The sequence below is a fragment of the Sciurus vulgaris genome, assembly GCF_902686455.1.
Source record: "Sciurus vulgaris genome assembly, chromosome: 6".
Lineage (NCBI taxonomy): Eukaryota > Metazoa > Chordata > Mammalia > Rodentia > Sciuridae > Sciurus > Sciurus vulgaris.
Window position 1 is genome coordinate 72,948,661 of NC_136466.1, and position 20,082 is coordinate 72,968,742.

The window sequence follows — 20,082 nt, forward strand, 5'->3', positions numbered from 1 at the left end:
CTAAATTCTTTAAAACATCTTTCCTGTTTACTGATAACAAATCCTAACAAAACAAAAGTTATAGAAGACCTGTTCTTTATTTTAAAACATTACTTTAAAATGTTTCTGATATACTGTTGAAGGAGTAATGATCTATAAGAGTACACTGCCTGTTTCAGAAGCCTGGGAGGAGGAAGCAGTGCCTGTCACTGACAGTCTTCTCTGGATGAATGAGCTTCAATTCACCCTCCAGGGACAGGGCTACTCACTTCTAACAATGACAAATGTGCAAATGCAATCTTGACCATAGCTCTCTGAGAGGCTAATCACATATACTAGTGCCAGGCCTGACTACAGTAAAAGGAGGGAGTGAAGGAAAGGATATCCTAAATGCCTCTTTCTGTAGAAAATCTGGATTTACTTAAACAAACACAAGTTATTTCCCACTGCTTTCAGTAATTGCTCTTGGTTTTGTATTTGGCAAATTAATTGCCCCTCACCATAGTACACTTTGTAGGAAGACAAAATTTCTTTTTGTACTCCTCTCCTAATGGCTTAACCTGTTATAGGAACGGAACACGTGAGAAGAGCTATGGAACGGGGAGTTATAAAGTCGAAATAGTAATACCACAACCTAGGTAGTAGATATAGGGGTGAACCTCAAAACCTGTACCACTTCCCATGTGGCCCTTGGATGAAGCTACCACCTGAGTTTTTTTCTTTAAAATGGTCCGAATTCTCCAGTCAAAAGTAACAATGAAAGCAATAAATTTAACTTTACCAAATTTGTCATACATAAACAAGAAGTCCCAACTGTAGGTCATATAAATTTTAAAGCCACTCAAGAAGTTTCTAACAATTATTCCCAAAGCCACAGGGGGAAAATATGAAAACAGGCTAATCTTCCAGCTTTCCAATTTCTAGAGAAGGCTGTTGGCAATCTTACTTGGAAGAATAAAGATATCTTACTAAAAATGAAGTATTGCACGGATGACAGAAAAAGCTCTAAAATGGGATTTTAGTGATGGGCGAATTTGTGGTATTTAAATTATATTTCAATAATGCTAATAGTACTCTATTTTTAAATACAGGGCTAAGCAGGCAAAAAATAAATAGAAATTACCAAAGACTAGAAAGAAGAAAGCAGAAATTCAGAGACGTAAGCAAGCCCTGAGAACAGTGCTAACCTTGGGGTGGGATGAGGTGAAGTAGTAACAATCCATGATCAGAACTTGGGTTTTTAATGGAGCAATTCCAGGGAAGGTACCTCAGATCAGAAACTTCACCTAAAGTTAGAACAGCCAAAAAGCAACCATCTTAGTGGAAAGTGAATTAAGGAAAAAAGTTACCATGAAGAAGAAACAGAAAATAGCCAGCATTCACTCAAAGAGAAAGAGGAAGCTCCCAACTAAAATTCTAACCCCAAATTGGCTCTCTGTAGGGGTGTAGGTATAGGAATCATGTTGTCTACATGTCAAATAAAACTTGGTTTAGTACCTTTAAGCAATTTGCAGAAGCAAATATAAATGGAAATTTTCTCTCAGAAGGTATTCAAGACCCAAGTCTCAAAATGTCAAGAATGTGAATTCCCAATAAATATAGAAAGTACACAAGGTAATAAGTCATCCTGGGAAAAACAAAAAAAACAACCCTTTATATAACATGATCCATAATGAATGCAGACACTCAAATGATCGAAAATGAAATATTTTTTATATTAAGAGAAAAAGAGCATAGATGAGGAAAAAGACATCCAAACGTGACTATGCAGACTTGAAAAAGATCAAAACAGAACTTCGAGGAAAAAGTAGCAACTCGTATTACTTCTAAAAATATAAAATCTTGACTAAACACTGCTTAAAAGAGAAATATTTATCTGGAAAGTCAAACTAAAGAAATCATTTATAAGAAAATAAAAGGAAATAAATTTTCGTGATACAGAAAATGAGAAATCACAAAAGAGGAGACATGTAAGATAGATTGAGATGGTCCGAATTCTCCAGTCAAAAGTAACAATGAAAGCAATAAATTTAATTTTACCAAATTTGTCATACATAAACAAGAAGTCTATTTCACCACTAAGTTAAAAAAAAAAAAAAAAAGAATGGTAGGAAACAAGATACTATAAGAAAAAAATTAACATTTTTCAGAGAGAATGAAATATAATTTTCAGACTGGTGAAGTCGAATTCTAAACAGGACAAACAAACAAACAAACAAAGTTAGACATGCTGAAGTGAAGCTTTAGAACAACAAGACAATAAGCAAAGAAACAATCAATCAAGGGCATTTACTCCTAACAGATCTCCCTCTCCTACTAAAGAAGTTCCTAAAGAATATACTTCAAGGAGGTAAGAGATTCCAGAAGAGGGTTAATATTCAGGAAAAAGTGGGAGGCAATACAAAGCTACTGTGTGAGTAAATTTAAACAAAGGCCCAAAAAAGGGAAATAATCAACAGTTTAACTCCTGGGGCTAGAAATTAAATAAAAGAACCAAAATAGTGGACAGCAACATTTAAGTTAGAGAGTGACTGTATTCTAAAATTCTTGTATTGCTCCAGAAGAAAGAAAAGGTATCAACCCATTCTTCCATCCTAGAATTAAGCATACATGTTAAAATATTCATTTTCCACTAATAAGACAGTGTGTAATTTTCAACAAGAAGTAGGAGGGAGGCAGATGGAGGACCCAATCAATACAAAAGAAAAAATAAGAGAAATAGAGAATGAGAAAAGGAATGAGAAGGCTAAGAAAGAGAATAAAATGTAATATTAAAAATTAATTCACATCAGCAATGTTAATGAAAATCCTGAGGTCCTCAGTCCTCCCAATATTGTCATAGGGAAGCTAAAGGTTACATGCTGGATTAGCCCCTCACTGGATCATAGCTGGCTCAGTGGCAACCGACTGTTACAACTTTGTCTTTATAGAGAGAACTTACAAGAAGAAGAAGCGGGATAGGGAATCCCACTGTGCTATATTTATCATTAAAATGTTGAGTATCCTATCTGTTTAATCACTCAAAGTCCCTTAAACAAAAACCCCATGTAAGAATTCTTTTTACATTCTATTCTTATAGACTTAATTCCCGGGGGGGGGGGGGGTTGTCATATTTTCTTTATCTTAAAGACAAGAACTACACAACTGGTTGTGTTTCAACTCCCCTTCACTACCTCCTACCAGTAGTTCAATGTAAAATCCAAACTCAGCAGGGCAATTAAGTTTACAATTGTCTACTACTCTTTTTTTGGTCCCAATTTTCCTTACCTACTCTATTTTATCATGTATGATTTTGTTCAAAATAAGTCATGTCAATCTAATTCTAGAAATAAAAAGGATACAAATATAAACATTGAAGTAACAGATATAAAACAGGATTAGAAATAGTGTTATTTATTGAAAACTGATAAAGTATTTTAGATAGGGGTATTTTATATATATTTTTAAAGGTTTTTATGTGTAGATCACCAGAGGATCTTATAATCATTTAAATTTAGATGGTATTATATGAACCATAGTTGCTTATGTCTATTTTACCTCACTCCAATCCACTACTAAATCTGGAAAGATGCCTGTCAATAGATGAGTCCATCTTTAGTGTTATTTCCTAATGAGGAATTGGAGGGCCTAACTTTTTGTTCTGGAACAGAGTCAAGGTTGGGAAGAATGATTCCTCAATCATCCTATTACACTCAAAAGAGGAAAAAAAAGAATCTTTAGGCCCTTTGAGAACAGGGCTTATCCGACTGCCTTCACTTCACTGTCCTACAATTTGACAAGGTGGTTAAGTTTGGCAAAACAAAACAAAAACAACAAACAAACAAGTTTGTCTGGGGATAAGTTACATGCAAGACACTTCTCTCACACCTGAACTTACAGACCCTTGAAACTGTGAGATAGCCAAGTTTGATGTGTTTAGAATTATTCTGGAATCCATGGTCAGAAATCCTCCAAGGACACCTGACTTCTTTCATGCAAACACTCTACAATTTTAGAAAACTGAGGTTTCATTTAACTTGCTATTGGTCAGATTTTCAGCTATAATATCCTATAGACACACTGAGAAAATACCCAAGATGCCACTGGTAGTCATGTAAGGTCAAGGTTTAATTCAAATGCTCTTTACAAAGCCTTCTTCAAGGCCACTTTACCATGTATTATCAGCACACCAAAGAATAAAAGTTATAATGCTGATCATTCAATTTGCAGTTAAAATACTATTTTAAACCAATAAACCTATACTCTATGAAGTCCCAGATAATGAGAAGTATTGGAGGAGGGGGAGCAAGTGATAATAATACAATTCAAAACACACCAGTTATATTCACTTTTTAGTTTTCAATTCATAAAGCTATGAATGAGATACAATCTTATTGTAGCAAATTCATTACATTAAGAGGCACATTTTAATACAGTATCTGAATGTGAAGGGAAAGGGATACTAAATGATACATAGTTTTTTATAGGCATGACTTTATGAACGGCATTTTTTCTATTTCATTCTCTCAATTTATAAAATTGAGAAGACTCAGAAGAGAAAAAAATTAAAGGGGAAACTGATTAGTTATTAAGCTGCTCACAGCCAAAGGAGGTGGGCAAGAAATGAAGCAATTAAAAAAGGACATACGGGTGTTGCATTATTGACAAAAAGGTTAATATTTCTGACAGCAAATTAATTTTTTACATCAATACACTTTAAAGAGTAACATAAAGAAATAATTAACTTGATATGAGAGAAAGAAGTGCAATCAAACCATAAGATAAAAGCCCTCCTCTGTGCTACACTCCAGAATGAAAGAAAATGGTAAAGTCACCCAGCTCGCTAACACTGCCCCTCAGCTCCTGCTCCCCTCACTCAGTGACCTTAGGGACACACAACTCCTACACGCACTTCACACATGAAAAGGGGGCTTCAAAACCTTGCAGGGAATTACCCAGTTTCATAGACTACTGTAGTAAAAGAAAATCAGAGGTCTCAGTAAGATCTTCAGAAAATAAGAAAAATCTCATGGCAAATATTTTGTTACTCACTTTCAAGGAAAATCACAGAAGTCATTATTAATAAGGATCCAATAGGCAGCCATGGCCAGTATGTTACTGATACTGTGTGTATACAGGACTGAAGAAAGTTGCTTCTGTTGATAAAATCTCAATAGTTGGCATGTGGTTTTCATTCTTGAAATCAACCTTGTATGTCCATAATACGGTATATAAAAGAGGGTGCCAAAAGAGGTTTCTACTTTGAGAGGGTACTATTTCTAATACTATTCAGGAACTATTAATACCATTTGAACCAACATTATGACACCCCACATTAAAGCATAAACTTTTTATTCTGTTTCATTTATCAAGGGGAAATTATTTCTATTAAAGCGATATATAAGACTTCCAAAACCAAGTTATCAAGAGCCAAAATATCAGCTCCAAATTTATTTTGATCATGTATTAAAAGGCTACTGAAATAACAGCTTTTGCACTTAGCTTCCACTTCAAACACTGATAAAATAGATAACATTTTTTTTCATATTACTTCAGGAAAATTTACACTACAGTATACAAAATATACACCCTACATAAATTCACATTTATTTTGACTCTCTCTGTCTTTGATGAAAGACAGTCTTCATGTCAGTAGGGATTTTTCTACTAATAGTCACCTGGACATATTATATTAGAAACTTCAGATATTTGTTATAAGAATCTTGTTAACATTTTTTTCTCCTTCAATTATAGAAAGTTTGTTTTTGAAAGCTTTGTTTTAGCTAAATAAAATAATACTGCTCAAAATCTATGTCATTTAATTTTAAAAACAAGAACAAAATTCTCTGAGCCAAGTATGGCAGTGCACACTTGTGATCTCAAGAGAGAGGGATACTGAGGCAGGAGAATCATAAGTTTGAGACCAGTCTCAGCAATTTAGGAAGATACTGCCTCAAAATTAAAAGAGAAAGGGGGAGGGAGCTGGAGATATAACTCAGTTGTACAGAGCACCTGGGTTCAATCCCAGTATTAACAACAACAAAAACCTCCCAGATCTCCCAATTTTTCACTTCATCTCTACATCCCAGATCTCACAATTCATCCCCATTATACAAAAGGATGCATTATGATGTCTTTTTGTATAAACATTACCAACACCTATGAACAAGACAACACTCACTAACGCTACTGTTCTGTTGTAATGCAGGACTGTGTGTTTTTCAAAGTCAGACCACTGAATCAGAGTCTTTGGGGATGGTGGCTCAGAAATCTGAATGGTACGCATCTGCGTGACTGTTTATTAACTTTCAGAACTAGGAGGTTCATTCAATAGTTGTTGGATACTTGCTATGTTCTAGGAATTTTTCTAGGCCCATGTTCTCATGGAATTTATGTTCTATTGGAATAGATGGGTCCAGACAAGAAAGAAAAGTAAGCAAATCCAAAAATCTCAGATCGTAAGGGCTATGAAGAACAAAAAACAGGTGATGAGATGAAAAAATGACTTCTGGAGAATGATACAGAGGGAATCCAGGAAAACCTCTCTGTGGAGATGACATCTGGCTAGGGGACATAGCTGATGACATAGTTAGACATAGTCAAAAAGGAAGTAGTAGTTAAGCATGGCAGGAACCAACCAGCAAAGAAATTCAGGACTAAGGACAGCTGGAAAGGCAGGCAAGATACTTTCTGGGCCATGGCTAACAATCTGGACCTTAGGATTTTATCACAAGTATGCCTGGAAGCCACAGGTGGTCATTAAGCAAAGGAATGATATGATCTAATTTTTATATTCATTCCTTTGCAGAGAAGATTCTAGAGAGGAATAAGAGTACAAGTAAAGAAATCATTTAGGAGGCTGCTGTAAAAATCCAGTAAGATATGATAACTTGGACTAAGGAAATAAAGGATATGGGGACTTGTTGATAGATATGGAAAACAATGGGTTAAAAAAAAAAAAAAAAAAACAAGGATGAGTCCTAGATTTTTGGCTTGGAAAACCAGGTATTTACATGTGTGTCTGTGTCTGTGTGTGCGTGTATAAAAACAGTAGTCAGAACAACCTAAATAACATAAATAACATAAATGCCTAATGGTAAGAACCTAAATAACCTGAATAACCTAAATGCCTAATGGTAGGAACTGGTTAAATAAAAAGACTAGTAATATACATTATACAGCATACATTGTGACAAGGTAAAAAGACCATGATATGGTAAGTGGGGGAAAACAATTTACATCATAACACATTATGTTATCATCTGACTCAATAAACAATCCACATCAATTTTGTGTATTATTTTTAAAAAAACCATTCACGTACATTACTGTATATGAATCTATACCAAAATGTTATTTTCTTGTGTTTTTAAATTTTTTCCAAATTTGTTAAAATGAACTTGTAACAACATTTTCATAGTTTTGCCCCAGAGTTGTATTTTAAAATGGCAGTTTGCTAAAACTGCACCTAATCTAAACTGGCACTTTTTTTTTTAATTTATTTTTTATTGTAAACAAATGGGATACATGTTGTTTCTGTTTGTACGTGGAGTAACAACATACCATTTGTGTAATCATACATTTACATAGGGCAATGATGATTGATTCATTCTGTTATTTTTCCTTCCCCCCCACCCCTCCCACCCCTCTTTTCCCTCTATACAGTCCTTCCTTCCTTCTTTCTTGCCCCCCTCCCACCCCGCATTATGTGTCATCATCCGCTTATCAGTGAGATCATTCGTCCTTTGGTTTTTTGATGAGATTGGCTTATCTCACATAGCATGATATTCTCCAATTTCATCCATTTGCCTGCAAATGCCATAATTTTATTATTCTTTATAGCTGAGTAATATTCCATTGTGTATATATATCACAGTTTCTTTATCCATTCATCAATTGAGGGGCATCTAGGTTGGTTCTACAGTCTAGCTATTGTGAATTGAGCAGCTATGAACATTGTTGTGGCTGTATCTCTGTAGATGCTGATTTTAAGTCCTTTGGGTATAGGCCGAGGAGTGGGATAGCTGGGTCAAATGGTGGGTCCATTCCAAGTTTTCTAAGGAATCTCCACACTGCTTTCCAGAGTAAACTAGCACTTTTTATCTTTCTCCCCCAGACACTATTCTGCATAGGAATACTTTTTCTGCATAGTAATACTCTTGTTAGTTTCCTAATAATAAGTTGGGCAAAATGAGTCTAAGCAGTACTGTCACAGATGACCCTAGGTACACCTTAGCTGTTAGGAGTTTTATGTGGCTCTAGATCCCCAATGTAGTAATCATATGGCATCCTCACATGGTTCTGGAAAGAAACCTGTTATCAGTGTTGAAAAACTCATTTTCTAACACCCAAAAAATCAGACCATATACCTCAGGCATTAGATGTGAGAGGAGGTCATCTAACTCCAGAAACAGCTAGCTGAACAATATAAGCAGCAGCACCCAAGTGTTCATGGGGAAAACATTAATTTTTAAAGTTTAACTATAAGTTTAAAATACTTTTGGAGTACATCAATACTATTAAACATGAAAAGGTCAAAATCAACACTCTTGAGCCAACACTGATATATAACTTCTCGACTACCTGGACAGTCACTTTGCAAAGCAGGTGCTCTCTATCAACCTTGCAAATGTGCTTCTAATTTCTAGGTTTTAATGATATAAAATTACTGAAATCGTATTTTAATAGAAGTTATGCTGCGAAGTGGAAAGGTAGCTAGTATCCACAAAGAAGCTGCTAGAATAGACTATTCTTATTGTCACTTCATTTTTATGGGGGTGATCATAATAGATACTAAAAAGGACATGAGGAGTACAGAGTTCTATCTAGATGACTTAGGAAGATAAAATACAGAAATTCTTAGTCAGGCATGAAGATGCAAGTTTTTAATCCAAGCTACAAGAGGCTGAAGCAGGAGGATTCCAAGTTTTCAAGTGTGAAGCCAGATTTGGCAACTTTGAGACCGGATCAAAATTAAAAATATAAAGGGCTAGGGACAGAAACTCAGTGGTAGAGTCCCCCTAGTCCCCCCAATACCACAGAAAAGAAATATGTGAATAAATAAAAAATAAAGGAAGTCTTAATTGGCAAAGGGGCCAACTATGCACAAGAACTCTTCCCATCAAGAGAACAATTTTCAGTGGCAAGCAGAAAGGTTCTACCTTGTACTTTGTCTTCAGATGACGTTTTTTTTAACAGATTAAAGAGGAATAGATAATCTTTTTAAAAGAGAAGAAAACAAGTGACATGTTTCAAAGAGGTAGCCAATAATATGAAGAACATGGCAATAGAAATCCTGATAGAACACTAAACTGGATGTAAGTTTATACTCAGCATCAAACTCACACATACAGTCATACATTAACCCATATCATACTGACAGAAATGGACAAGATGGAAATGTGCAGTATCACCTCCACTGGAAAAATCCAGAGCCTCTGAACCACAATGAGCTCAGTGGCATCGCAGAGTGCAGATGCCGCCCACAGGCCAGTATATCCTGGGTATATTTTCTACCTTTGGAATGATGGAGGCCTTGGCTATAGCTCTACCTCTACCTGCTATCCCTGAAGGAGGAGTTCAGTGAGGGCTGGCACTTGAATGGAAGGCAGCCAGGGAAGAACTTGATGAAGAGAACCTATGGAGGGCCTGAATAAATCACATAGACTAGTAATGTCCAACAGAAATATATTGTAAACTACCTAAGGACTTGTCAATTGTTTAGTAGTCACACTAAAAAACTAAATAGGCAAAATTAATGATGTTCTATTATCCCAAAATGTTGTTTCAATATGTGCTCAGTTATCTAAAATTACCAATAAGTTATTTTACTCTTTTCCCATACCACATATTAGAAATATGGAGATGTGTATTGTATACTCAAAGAACCTCTCAACTCACGCGTGTGGCAGCAAAAGATGGGCAGGAAGATTTAAGAGGAGACTGGCCCTCTGCTTCTAGTAACCAGAGACTACAATATTAGAACGTGCTGCCTCTAGAGGAAGTGAGTTTCCCACAACTGAAGGAGTCTAAGAAGGATTACATGATGATAAAAATTGCTACACAGAAAGGGATCCACACAACAGCGAGAATATGATTTCATGAGGAAGAACCACCACCCTGGTGTGAAGAGATGAACTGGATTCCCTGGAGAGAAGAGAAAGCCTGACTGCTAAAGGGCAGAAACTAAAGGGAAAAGCAAAACTCAAACAAAGCAAATAGTTACAAAGAGAAATGGTACAAGACTGGGTAAGAACCATAAAAAGGATCTACATAAAGCTGCAGGCAACAAACCTGCCCTCTCTTAAAGCTTCTATGCTGTGCTCATGGTTTGGTAGCAAGATAGGCTGGCTGAGAACTCAAGCTACCTGAAAACCATGCGTTGCACATACCTTCAAAGGAGGTGCTGAATATTATATAATTTGTCTGGTTGTTTTGTCCTAGATTTCTGGGAAGGAGCTTATAAATTATTGGAATTTCAGTAGTGATCGGATTTTCTTGATTATCCATAGGTGGCCCTAATAATTTATGTTTAATGAGGTGACCTAGGTAAGGAGGTGATTAGATCTAACCATGTGATTAGACAATTGGGGCTCTAAGGTCAGCTCCTTGTGGAAGAAAGGGGAACTAGAGATAAGCTCCATTAAATCATATAGTCAATAAATCATAACTACAATGAAACCCCAACTAAAACTCTGGATACAAATAGAGGAGTTACTTGGTTAGTGTATACATGGATGTGGCAGGAGGGTGATGTGCCTCGATTCCACTGCGGATGGGTACAGCTCTGCATCTGTGACTTTCCCAGATGCCACACTGTGTGCCTCTTTTGGCTAGTTCTGATATATAGCCTTTAAAATAAAATATTACATGAATTGTGCTAGTGAATTATCAAACCTGAGGTGGGTCATGGGAACCCCCTAGATTTGTAGCCAGTTGATCAGAGTAGATGTGGCTTGGGTACCCCAAACTGGCAGCTGGCATTTGAGGTATGGTCAATCTTGCTGGGGACCATGGCCTTAACCTGGGGGGCTGTACTAATTCCTGATGATTAGTATCAGAACTGTAATGTAGTATTTCAGGAGATCCACTGCTCCCAAATGTATCTGGTAAACTTTGCAGAGTCTGCAAAATCTGAGCCTTTTCTTTCCTGCCAGGGGCTTATCCCCTCAGTTCAGCGCAGCTTTTTTTTAATAGCATTTTTATTTCCCTTAGCTCCAGAGAAAATGGGTTCTCAAACAAAAGTTGGCCAGTAGACAATTACTCCAATTAGGAGGGAACTATTGAAAAGAAGTCAAAAAAATTAACAAAACACTCACAGGGAGGTATTTTAACTTTGCTAAAACAAATCTCTGACTAGTTCAATATGCTTCATTATAATACAAAAGTAGTAAAGGATGGTGAAGCCTTGTCATTGAAGAATAAACCCTGCCTTGAGTCAGGAATTTAAGGCTTCTAAAACACTTTGAAAATTCATTTCCTTTTCACAGACATATACAATTATATATCTTACTGTCTCTATTATCATAAATATAATTTAACTGTTTGTAGAATGGTATTACAAAGTCTATGGTTATGCCTCAGGCAATGAAAGGCCATGTGTCATTTAATACATAGATAAGATGGGGTGGTGGCGGGGGTTGAGGACACGGAGAAGGGAAAGAGGTTAGAACTGAGCTGTGACAAAAATATCACATTTCTAATCTCTAAAGGAGCACTTAGTGATGTTCAGAATTAAATAAAAAACACAAGCTTGGGAAAAGTTCCTGAAGCAAAGTCTCTAATGTTACCAAGTCCACCCCACCCCCAGGCTTCTAAGTGGGTATTAGGCTGTCCACTAAAACAGCTCACCGGGGTGCACATTTTTCATTGTTGCAGGGATACAAGTCAATTAAATTTAAGCAAGTACTTAAAGTCTTTAACCCTCAGTTTACTTATGTGAAAGAGGCTGTTGTGAAAAGTACTGGTATATACTTTATTCTAGTATACTATATTCCAGTACTGGTATAGAGTCCATGCTCAGAAAGTGTTAGCTTTGTTACGCTAGACAGAGAGGCTGAGGATAATGCAGTTGTCCACAATAAAGAGCCCTCCAACTCCAGTACAAATAAGTACTGCCCTCTCTTTAGCTGCCACACTGAGCTTGTTACCATGCTGGCACTTAAGGTTTAGGGCTGGCAGTGTCCTTGATTGCTGTCACTCAAACAAACTCTAATACACAGCCTACTTACAGATTAGTTTCCCAAACACAATCTTTGTACATTTGGAAATTACATCTTGTATTATCATGTGACCACTGTGAACAAGATTATGTTTAATGAAGACACAAATAAAAGTCTCCAATTTTAGTTCCAAATGCCAAAATTATTAACTTAAATTAGCAGTAGACTGACCTATGCATTCTGTACATAATTAATTCAGGTCAGAATAACACTTAAATTAATGTTCAAAGAAAACTAGATGTAAAATTAGTAATGCATTTAATGTGATTATTGATGTTTTCCTTGGAATATGTTTATGGTATTAGCCTGGGCTAATGTTACTATAAATTCAAATGCACAAGACACACATTTTACATAAATCCATTTTCTGTTCTTACCTCATGACCAACTTACCAAATGGTTAACATAATATTTTTATCAAATAATAAGTGTTTTGCATTAAGTTATCAAAATCAAATGACCTGGGTTTATGTTTACTGTGTCACATTTCAGAAACATAGCAATAATGAATAAACAATAAATTCAGTCAGTAAAAGATAAGAACGTGCTTAACTTACCTGGAAATTTAATGGCAATCCACTTTTTATTCTCGTCACCCTACAAACCAACCACTGCCATACAAATTTCTACTACGTATTATATCTAATTAGCATCATACCAGGGCTCATTTTCCTCACTTTTAATTTTAAAAAAATTTAATATGCTGTCATTTTAAATTTTAATAAAATAGATAATTCCATATTACATAGAGAGCAAGTCCACCTACTCTTGTTGATAAAAATTTAGGAATGTTTTCTATAAAAAGCTTAGCATTTGATTGGGAATTAATCATCGTACCATGATTTCTATAGGTTCAGAGTTTTCATCCTTACCCCCATTCTTCCTGATTGAGAAATTTTAAAATTCAGAATCGTTTTCTTCATTTTTAAAACAATTAGATGGATCTGAGTCTATGTCTCAGACATAAAGCTAATAAAGCACCTGACATACGTCATCTGTTTTATTCCTTAAAATAATCCCAAGGTAGGTATCATTAGTATCCTCATTTTACAGATAAGAAATAGGAATTGAGAGGGTTTAGGTAACTTGCCACGAGATAAGCCCAGACAGTGTGACTCCATGAGAGCTCTAGCTCTTAGCTACAACCACTTTCTGCATTGTCTTTTAAGACAGTATCAGGATCTATCTTTACTCATATTAACACTGTGATGATGTTAAGTTTCTAGGACAGAATCTATCTACATAAGTAATGCAAAACTGACCAAAATGTAGTTTTGGATAGATATTCAGTGATAATGAAATTCTCATTTTCCACATGTTGTATATTAGGTGAACCCTAAACATTTTTTAGCTGATTAAAGTATGTGAATTAAAAGCGCCATACTTTACCAAGTTACTAACAGTTAATGAAACTGCTAATACACTTACCTCAATCAATTTGTTGGCATGTTCACGAAAAACTTGGGCATACTCCTTAACTTCTTTCTCATTTCCATTCTTTGCAGCTTCAATCAATACTAAAAGTGGAACGTTGGTTTCCAGGAAAGAATCTGAAACGTGGTCCATGACAGCTTTGCGGAGCTAACAATTAAATTGCATAAATTTGATTTTATTTCTACCAAGAAGTTAGATAGTGTTTTTCTTTTATACTTTTATATCTAATAGAAGCCTATGATAGATCGGTTGCACTTATATGAGGATCCCTCAAGTAATGCAACTGCCATAACCCGAAACACAGGATATTGGAGACAGTGGTTTCCACTACACTCACAGCACTTCAGATAGAATCTGTTTTCAAGACAATATTCTTTTTTCTTGGGAATTATAAAATGAAGGCTTACACCTTAAAGGAATAGTAAGTACAAAGCTAAACAGAAAGCAGCTCTGGGTTGAACTGGCATGTAGTCCTGAATATATGTAATTAGCCTAATTGACTAAATGAAATGAAAAGAGAAAAAAAAGCACTTTCTGGTTTATCTAAAAGGGTTAGCACACTATGAACTTTAAAACTTGAAGGATATCTTTATTTATAAAATTGGGTTGGGGGTGGAGTTGGAGATCAAAAAGCGAGTATAATGTATGCTGAGCATGTAATCTACCACTGAACTACAAACCCAACCCTATCTTTACATTTTATATCTTTACATTCCTGATACTGTTTCACCAAAGGGAAACTGAATCAGAGATAGTTTATCTTTAATTTTGATTTAAATCAGACATGAACAATAAAATGTCTCTCTACTAATTTCTTAGAAATTGTCTGAATTAATTATAACTTCTCACCTTGTCTTATAAATTCAACCCTAACTCCTTTAAAAACTAAAACTCAATCTGATTCTCAATATTAATGGGATTATTTATCTGAAAGCAGATTTTTTAATATTTACTAAGATGGAAATCTCAGCACCCCAAATACCTCTATGCCTATCATACCTGAACAAAAACCTATCTTCGCCAAAGATCTAAGGGAACTTCAAGTGTGTAATGAGAATGGGTCAAATCGAATGGGAATTTTTGTCTCCACCATACATAATGTATGAGTTCCTTTAAGGTTATTTTCACAGGTCCCTAAATCATTTGAAAGTGATTTTCCTACCTATACTTTCTTTTAGCGCTAGAACTAATTAATTCAGTCCACCCCAGTGGGACCATTATATTCCACATCCCTATGACATTGGAATCCCTGTGAGATTCTTATTAGCCATTATGGAATTCTTTAGCAAAAATACAGAGATAGTCACTTTTCTGTGAAAATTCATCCTTTTCCTCAATAAAAAATATAAGCCCAAATCTGGCACAGTGGCACACACATAATCCCAGCTACTGAGGAGGCTGAGGCAGGAGAATCTGAAGTTCAAGGTAAGCCTCAGTAATTTAGCAAGACACTGTCTTGAAATAAAATAAAAGGAGCTGGGAATATAACTCAGTGGGTAAAGTGCTTGCCTGGCACGTGTAAGGCCTTGGGTTTAATCTACAGCACATAAGGTTTTTTATTCACTATTTTAAAAAATCCATTATTTATTAGTATTTTAATTAAAGATACAAAATCAAGAACTTAGAAAAGCAATCAGTACTTTCTTCCAGCTTACCTGTCTACGCAAGTCTCTGGTTTTCTTGGTCATTTTATCTATTGCAGAATTGAGTGCATCACTTCTTTCTTTACGTCCAGCCTACATAAAAATGTAAGAGATAAACATTTTAGTGATTCATAGGGACCTTAACGATAGTCTATAGCTACTTAGTGCTCATAAACATTGAAAAATAGAACTTCTTAATTTTTAAAATTTATTTATATATTTATGCATGCACGCAGTACAAGGGATCAAATCCAGGGGTGTTCTACCACTGAGCTATATCCACACATTTTTTTTTTAATTTTTTATTTTTTTTGGTTGTTGTAAATGGACACAGTATCTTTATTTTATTTATTTTATGTGGTGCTAAAAATTGGACTCAGTGCCTCACATGTGCTAGGTAAGCACTCTACGACTGAGCCATAACCCCAGCCCTATCCCCATCCCTTTTGATTTTGAGACAGGCTCTTGCTAAGTTGCTGAGGCTAGCTTTGAACTTGTGATCCTCCTGCCTCAGCCTCCCATGTCACTGGGAAAATAGGCATGCACCAACGATGGGCCTGGTTTAGTATAACTTTTAGACCAAAGTTATAAAATATGGGAAGAAGTGTCCTGTGTGGTTTTCTTCATAAAAACTTAACCTTACAATTCTTTGGGTCCATATTATCTGAGATTTGAACTGAAAAAGTTTTACCAAAATAAGAGGAGCCAAGAGACAGTCATTTGCTTAAAAATTACATTTTCATGTTAACTCGAGATTTCAGCATACACCAAGTTCATTTATAAACCAGCTCCTCTTGAGCTACAAGTATAGTAAGTTATACATGATGCTGATGAACTATGAGATTTAAACAAAGTCAAAGAGATTAGACGGTCCCTAGTACTAAAACAATACAAAACAATGCATTTTAAAACTAAGATGTACCATGATAAGTCAAGAGTTAATAATGTATATTATGCTGTTCAAATCTGAATGCTTTATAAATTTGTCTTTTTTTTTTTTTTTCCTTTAAGAACTTCTAGGCTAAGCTTAATGCAATCATAGAGCACAGAAAAGAAGATATTAGCCACTCTTGGACAGATATGTAAACCAGTACATCTTCAGAGGTCAGGGAGTTGAGCTGAGATTTGCCTGGGAAATATTCTGAACAGAAAACAAAACAAATGCTAGATCAAAGAAAGGGGACAAAAGTTGTTACTCCAGGTGGAGCTAGCTGTTCCCTAGAAATACCTACTAGATTAGAAGTCACCTCCCCAACCCCAAAACATATGTAGTTGTTTCTGAAAAACATGTTAGTAAGCACAGGGGAAGCAGGGCACAGTGGTACACACCTGCAATTCCAGCAACTTGAGAGGTGGAAGGCAGGAGGATTACAAGTTCAAAGGCAGCCTCAACAAGTCTGAGACTCTGTCCCAAAAATATAAATAAATAAAAAGGGCTCAATGGAGGGTACCCTGGGTTCAATTCCCAATATGACCAAAAACAAAAAAAAGTAATCATAGGAGAGAGAAAAACAGAGTAAAGAATTTAACCCAGTGTTCTCCCTTTGGGTGTCCTTGAAACATTCTGGTATGAGTGTGCTGTCAGCATATAAGTCAACATACCAGATAAATGGGTAAGGATGAGATCTGGTTGTATGCTTTACATAATTTGTTATTTTCATCTTCTGTTAAGTGGGGGACAATGCCACTTGTCTCTCTGACTTCATTTCTATGGACTACTGAAGAGAGAAAGAATACTGAGGACTTCAAGTTATTTAGCAAAGGAGAGAAAGGATGTAAGAAGGAACTTACAAATATTAAGAGTTGAGATTTAAGTGAAAAATTGAGATGGTCACTATCAAGACTCTGGCCAGGGTTTCATTCCTTATCCTTTCCCCCAACATTCCTGTACTGACAATAAAATTAAGTAGTTTACTAATGTTACTTTAGTTGGTAGTCTACTAACATCAACAAAAACTGATTCAGGTTTGAGGATTACTACCTACAGAAATAAGTTTTAACTTATTCAACGCCATCAAATAAAAAGAGAACTCAAAATTAAAAAGTCTAATTCATCACTGACAACCCCAAAATCAAAATGCCAGGATCTAAGACAAAGGTGTTTAAAACTGAATCAAAATCAAACTGACTTATCGATGCTTCAATGTGAGAAGTCTCAGCACATTCCTTAGACACTCAAACACTTCAAGAAAATTTATCTAATAAACTCAGTAAAGTCTGTCATTGCTTCTCATCACATTTTGGAGGGTCTTTCTAATCATTTATTTCAGAAAGGATTTGGAATTTGGAACCCCAAAGTTGGGCTCAATGACCCCATAAGAACCCAACCCCCCCACCACCTGGAATGCCCAGAATTTTCTTCAGTTTGGGTAAAAGGATTTACTGTGGAAGTTGTATAAAACCAAATCCATGAATTGGCTTTTGAAGGAATTGTAGTCACATAGGAAAATTCATTTAGATACAATGCAATCCATCCCAAGAATCTTGTTAATTTTTTTGCCAAACTATTCCTAAAATCAATTTGTCTTTCTTATTACTGTGAGAAACAGAAGTTTATACCTTATTAATCAACAGTGCAGATCAGAAGCAGTTATTTACTAAACTTTTAAAGTTATAATAGACCACTTTTAATTACTTAAAAAAAATACAGTTCAAATAGCAGTTTTAGGGTTCCAATGGTAGAGTGCTTCCCTAACATGCAGGGGCCCCCCAAGTTCAATCCACTGTACTGGAAAAAATGGGGAGTGATTACACACACACACACACACACACACACACTCTCTCTCTCTCTCACACTCACAATCTTAATACAAAGACTAATCAAAGTAGAAGGCTTTTTAATCTGTAAAATATGATTTTACCTCTGAAACTAAACGTTATGAATTTTTAACAGTAGTTTAATTAGGACAAAAATAAAGTCACTTAAACATAACATTAAGAAAAGCAAAACCTGGAACACACCAGTTGAGCATCACTTATTTGAAATGCTTTAAACTAGAAATATTTAGGATTTCAGAGTTTTCTGGATTAGGGATGCTCAACTTGTGTAAACATTACTGGAAGTAGTCAGGAATCTTTAAAATAACTGATCCTCAGTTTCTACCTAGTTCAGAGGACTCCATTCCACTGAGTACAAAACACCCAGGTTCACTATTTTGATATGTGTATCCCTTCGTGGCAGTGGCAAAAGGGCTAAGAGAAAGACAAGGCATGTTTAAGGGTTCAACATAAAGCTTGTCTTCAGCAAAGTAAATCTAACAGCTGAGCTGAGGAGAGGCAAAGGTTATTAGCTTAGGTGGTCTCTAGAAACACAATTCTGACTGAGATAGTGAAAGAACTTTCAAAGCCCATCTGAAACAGAAGCACAAAAAGGCTGCTCCACATTTCTCCTGCGTAAACAGACTACTATTTATTTAGCCATACTCTACTGAAGCTACCCTACTCTGTATCTTTGGAATGGGCAGGATTAACAATAATAACCCTTCTCCTCAGAGAGTTTATAATCTAAGATAAAATAATTCAGAGGTACATTTAATTCATGGTATCCTTTATCATGAAAGGTCTTTTTAGGAGCTCCTGATAACATAATAGCAGGTCTGAGTAATAAGTCTTATTAGGAGGAGGTTACATTAATTACAACTGCTTGACTCCACTCTAACCCTTGCCATATGGAAGGGATGAAATATGCAACAGTCAGGAAAGAGAAAAAATGTTACTGGGATTACTGGTGGCATCATAAGGCATATTTTGGTCCCTGAAAGATGTGACAAAGGTTTCCAGATAAGCCTTCAAGAAACTACTCAAAATAAACATCACACAAAACTACACAAAATAAACATCATCCCATCGTGTTCCTGGAGGAGAGGGGTGTGAAATTAATGATCTATAGTGTCTCTTCAGGGATCTTCTGTCAGAGTTTACATTCTCCTCTTTTCTACACATTCTCCCAGGGAAAGTCTGGCCATTTCCATTACTTTAATAATTATGGTCACTCTGCCATCTTCCACATGCATTTTGGTTCTCAGACATGCCATGCTTCCTCTCCCCTACCTGGCATACTCTTCTCCTCTTTTTCTAATTCCTCTCTCTCCCCTTTGCATAAGGTATCACCTCCTTCTGGAAGCTTCCACTAGACAACCTCACTCATAAGTTCAAGTATGAACTTCTGAGTGCTCCTACAAGCATCTAGCACTTCCTCTCACAGTCCTTCTCAATCACATCCTGGGATAATTACCTGTTGACTTTGTCTCTCGTTGGCCATGGAGGAAAAGAAAAACAGTCAATTAGACAAGAGACATGTTTAAAAGTCACAGGACTGGCAAATTATCAGTCTCCTATTTTTTTTAGGGAAAACACTGACTTTTCAAACTCCAAATACTGCTTTCTGTTCTCCTTTTAATCTAGAATAAGGTAGGAGAGCGTGGGGCAAGAGGGTCCAACTCAAGGTTGTATTAACCCTGATATGCTTTAAAAGGAGGCAGGAAAGTCTAAATTAATTTAACAAGAAGATCTAATTAATAATGTACAATGCCTTCATCCATCATCAGAAAATTAAAATTAAATTAGCTTTCTATAAGGCTGAAGTAAAAATGGACACCTGAAGCCTGTTCCTTCAAAACAATGAGAGAAAGGGTACAAAAGAGAAACACCGAAGCTGTCATCCATACAGTAGAGGGCTTCAAATAAACCAAGGGGTATGAAGTTTCAGAAAGGAAATGATGTATCAAACTAATAATTGCCTCAAGAAGCCTTCAGAGAAGACTGAGGACTAAAGAGAATCTTGAGAAAAACATTTCAAAACCAAAGGAGACTAATTCCTATTTTAT

The 20,082-nt window shown here is 35.8% G+C and overlaps 1 protein-coding gene across 2 annotated transcripts in view; it reads right to left on the bottom strand.

Moving 5' to 3' along the window:
* CTNNA1 (catenin alpha 1) overlaps positions 1 to 20,082 on the bottom strand; it is a 218,666-nt gene that overhangs the window by 76,838 nt on the left and 121,746 nt on the right. For both annotated transcript variants that reach the window (XM_079143939.1, XM_079143940.1), the window contains exons 8-9: positions 15,269 to 15,349; positions 13,608 to 13,760 (exon numbers count right to left, since the gene is read on the bottom strand). In XM_079143939.1, coding sequence (XP_079000065.1) covers positions 13,608 to 13,760; positions 15,269 to 15,349 — 234 coding nt within the window. The remainder of the gene's footprint in view (positions 1 to 13,607; positions 13,761 to 15,268; positions 15,350 to 20,082) is intronic.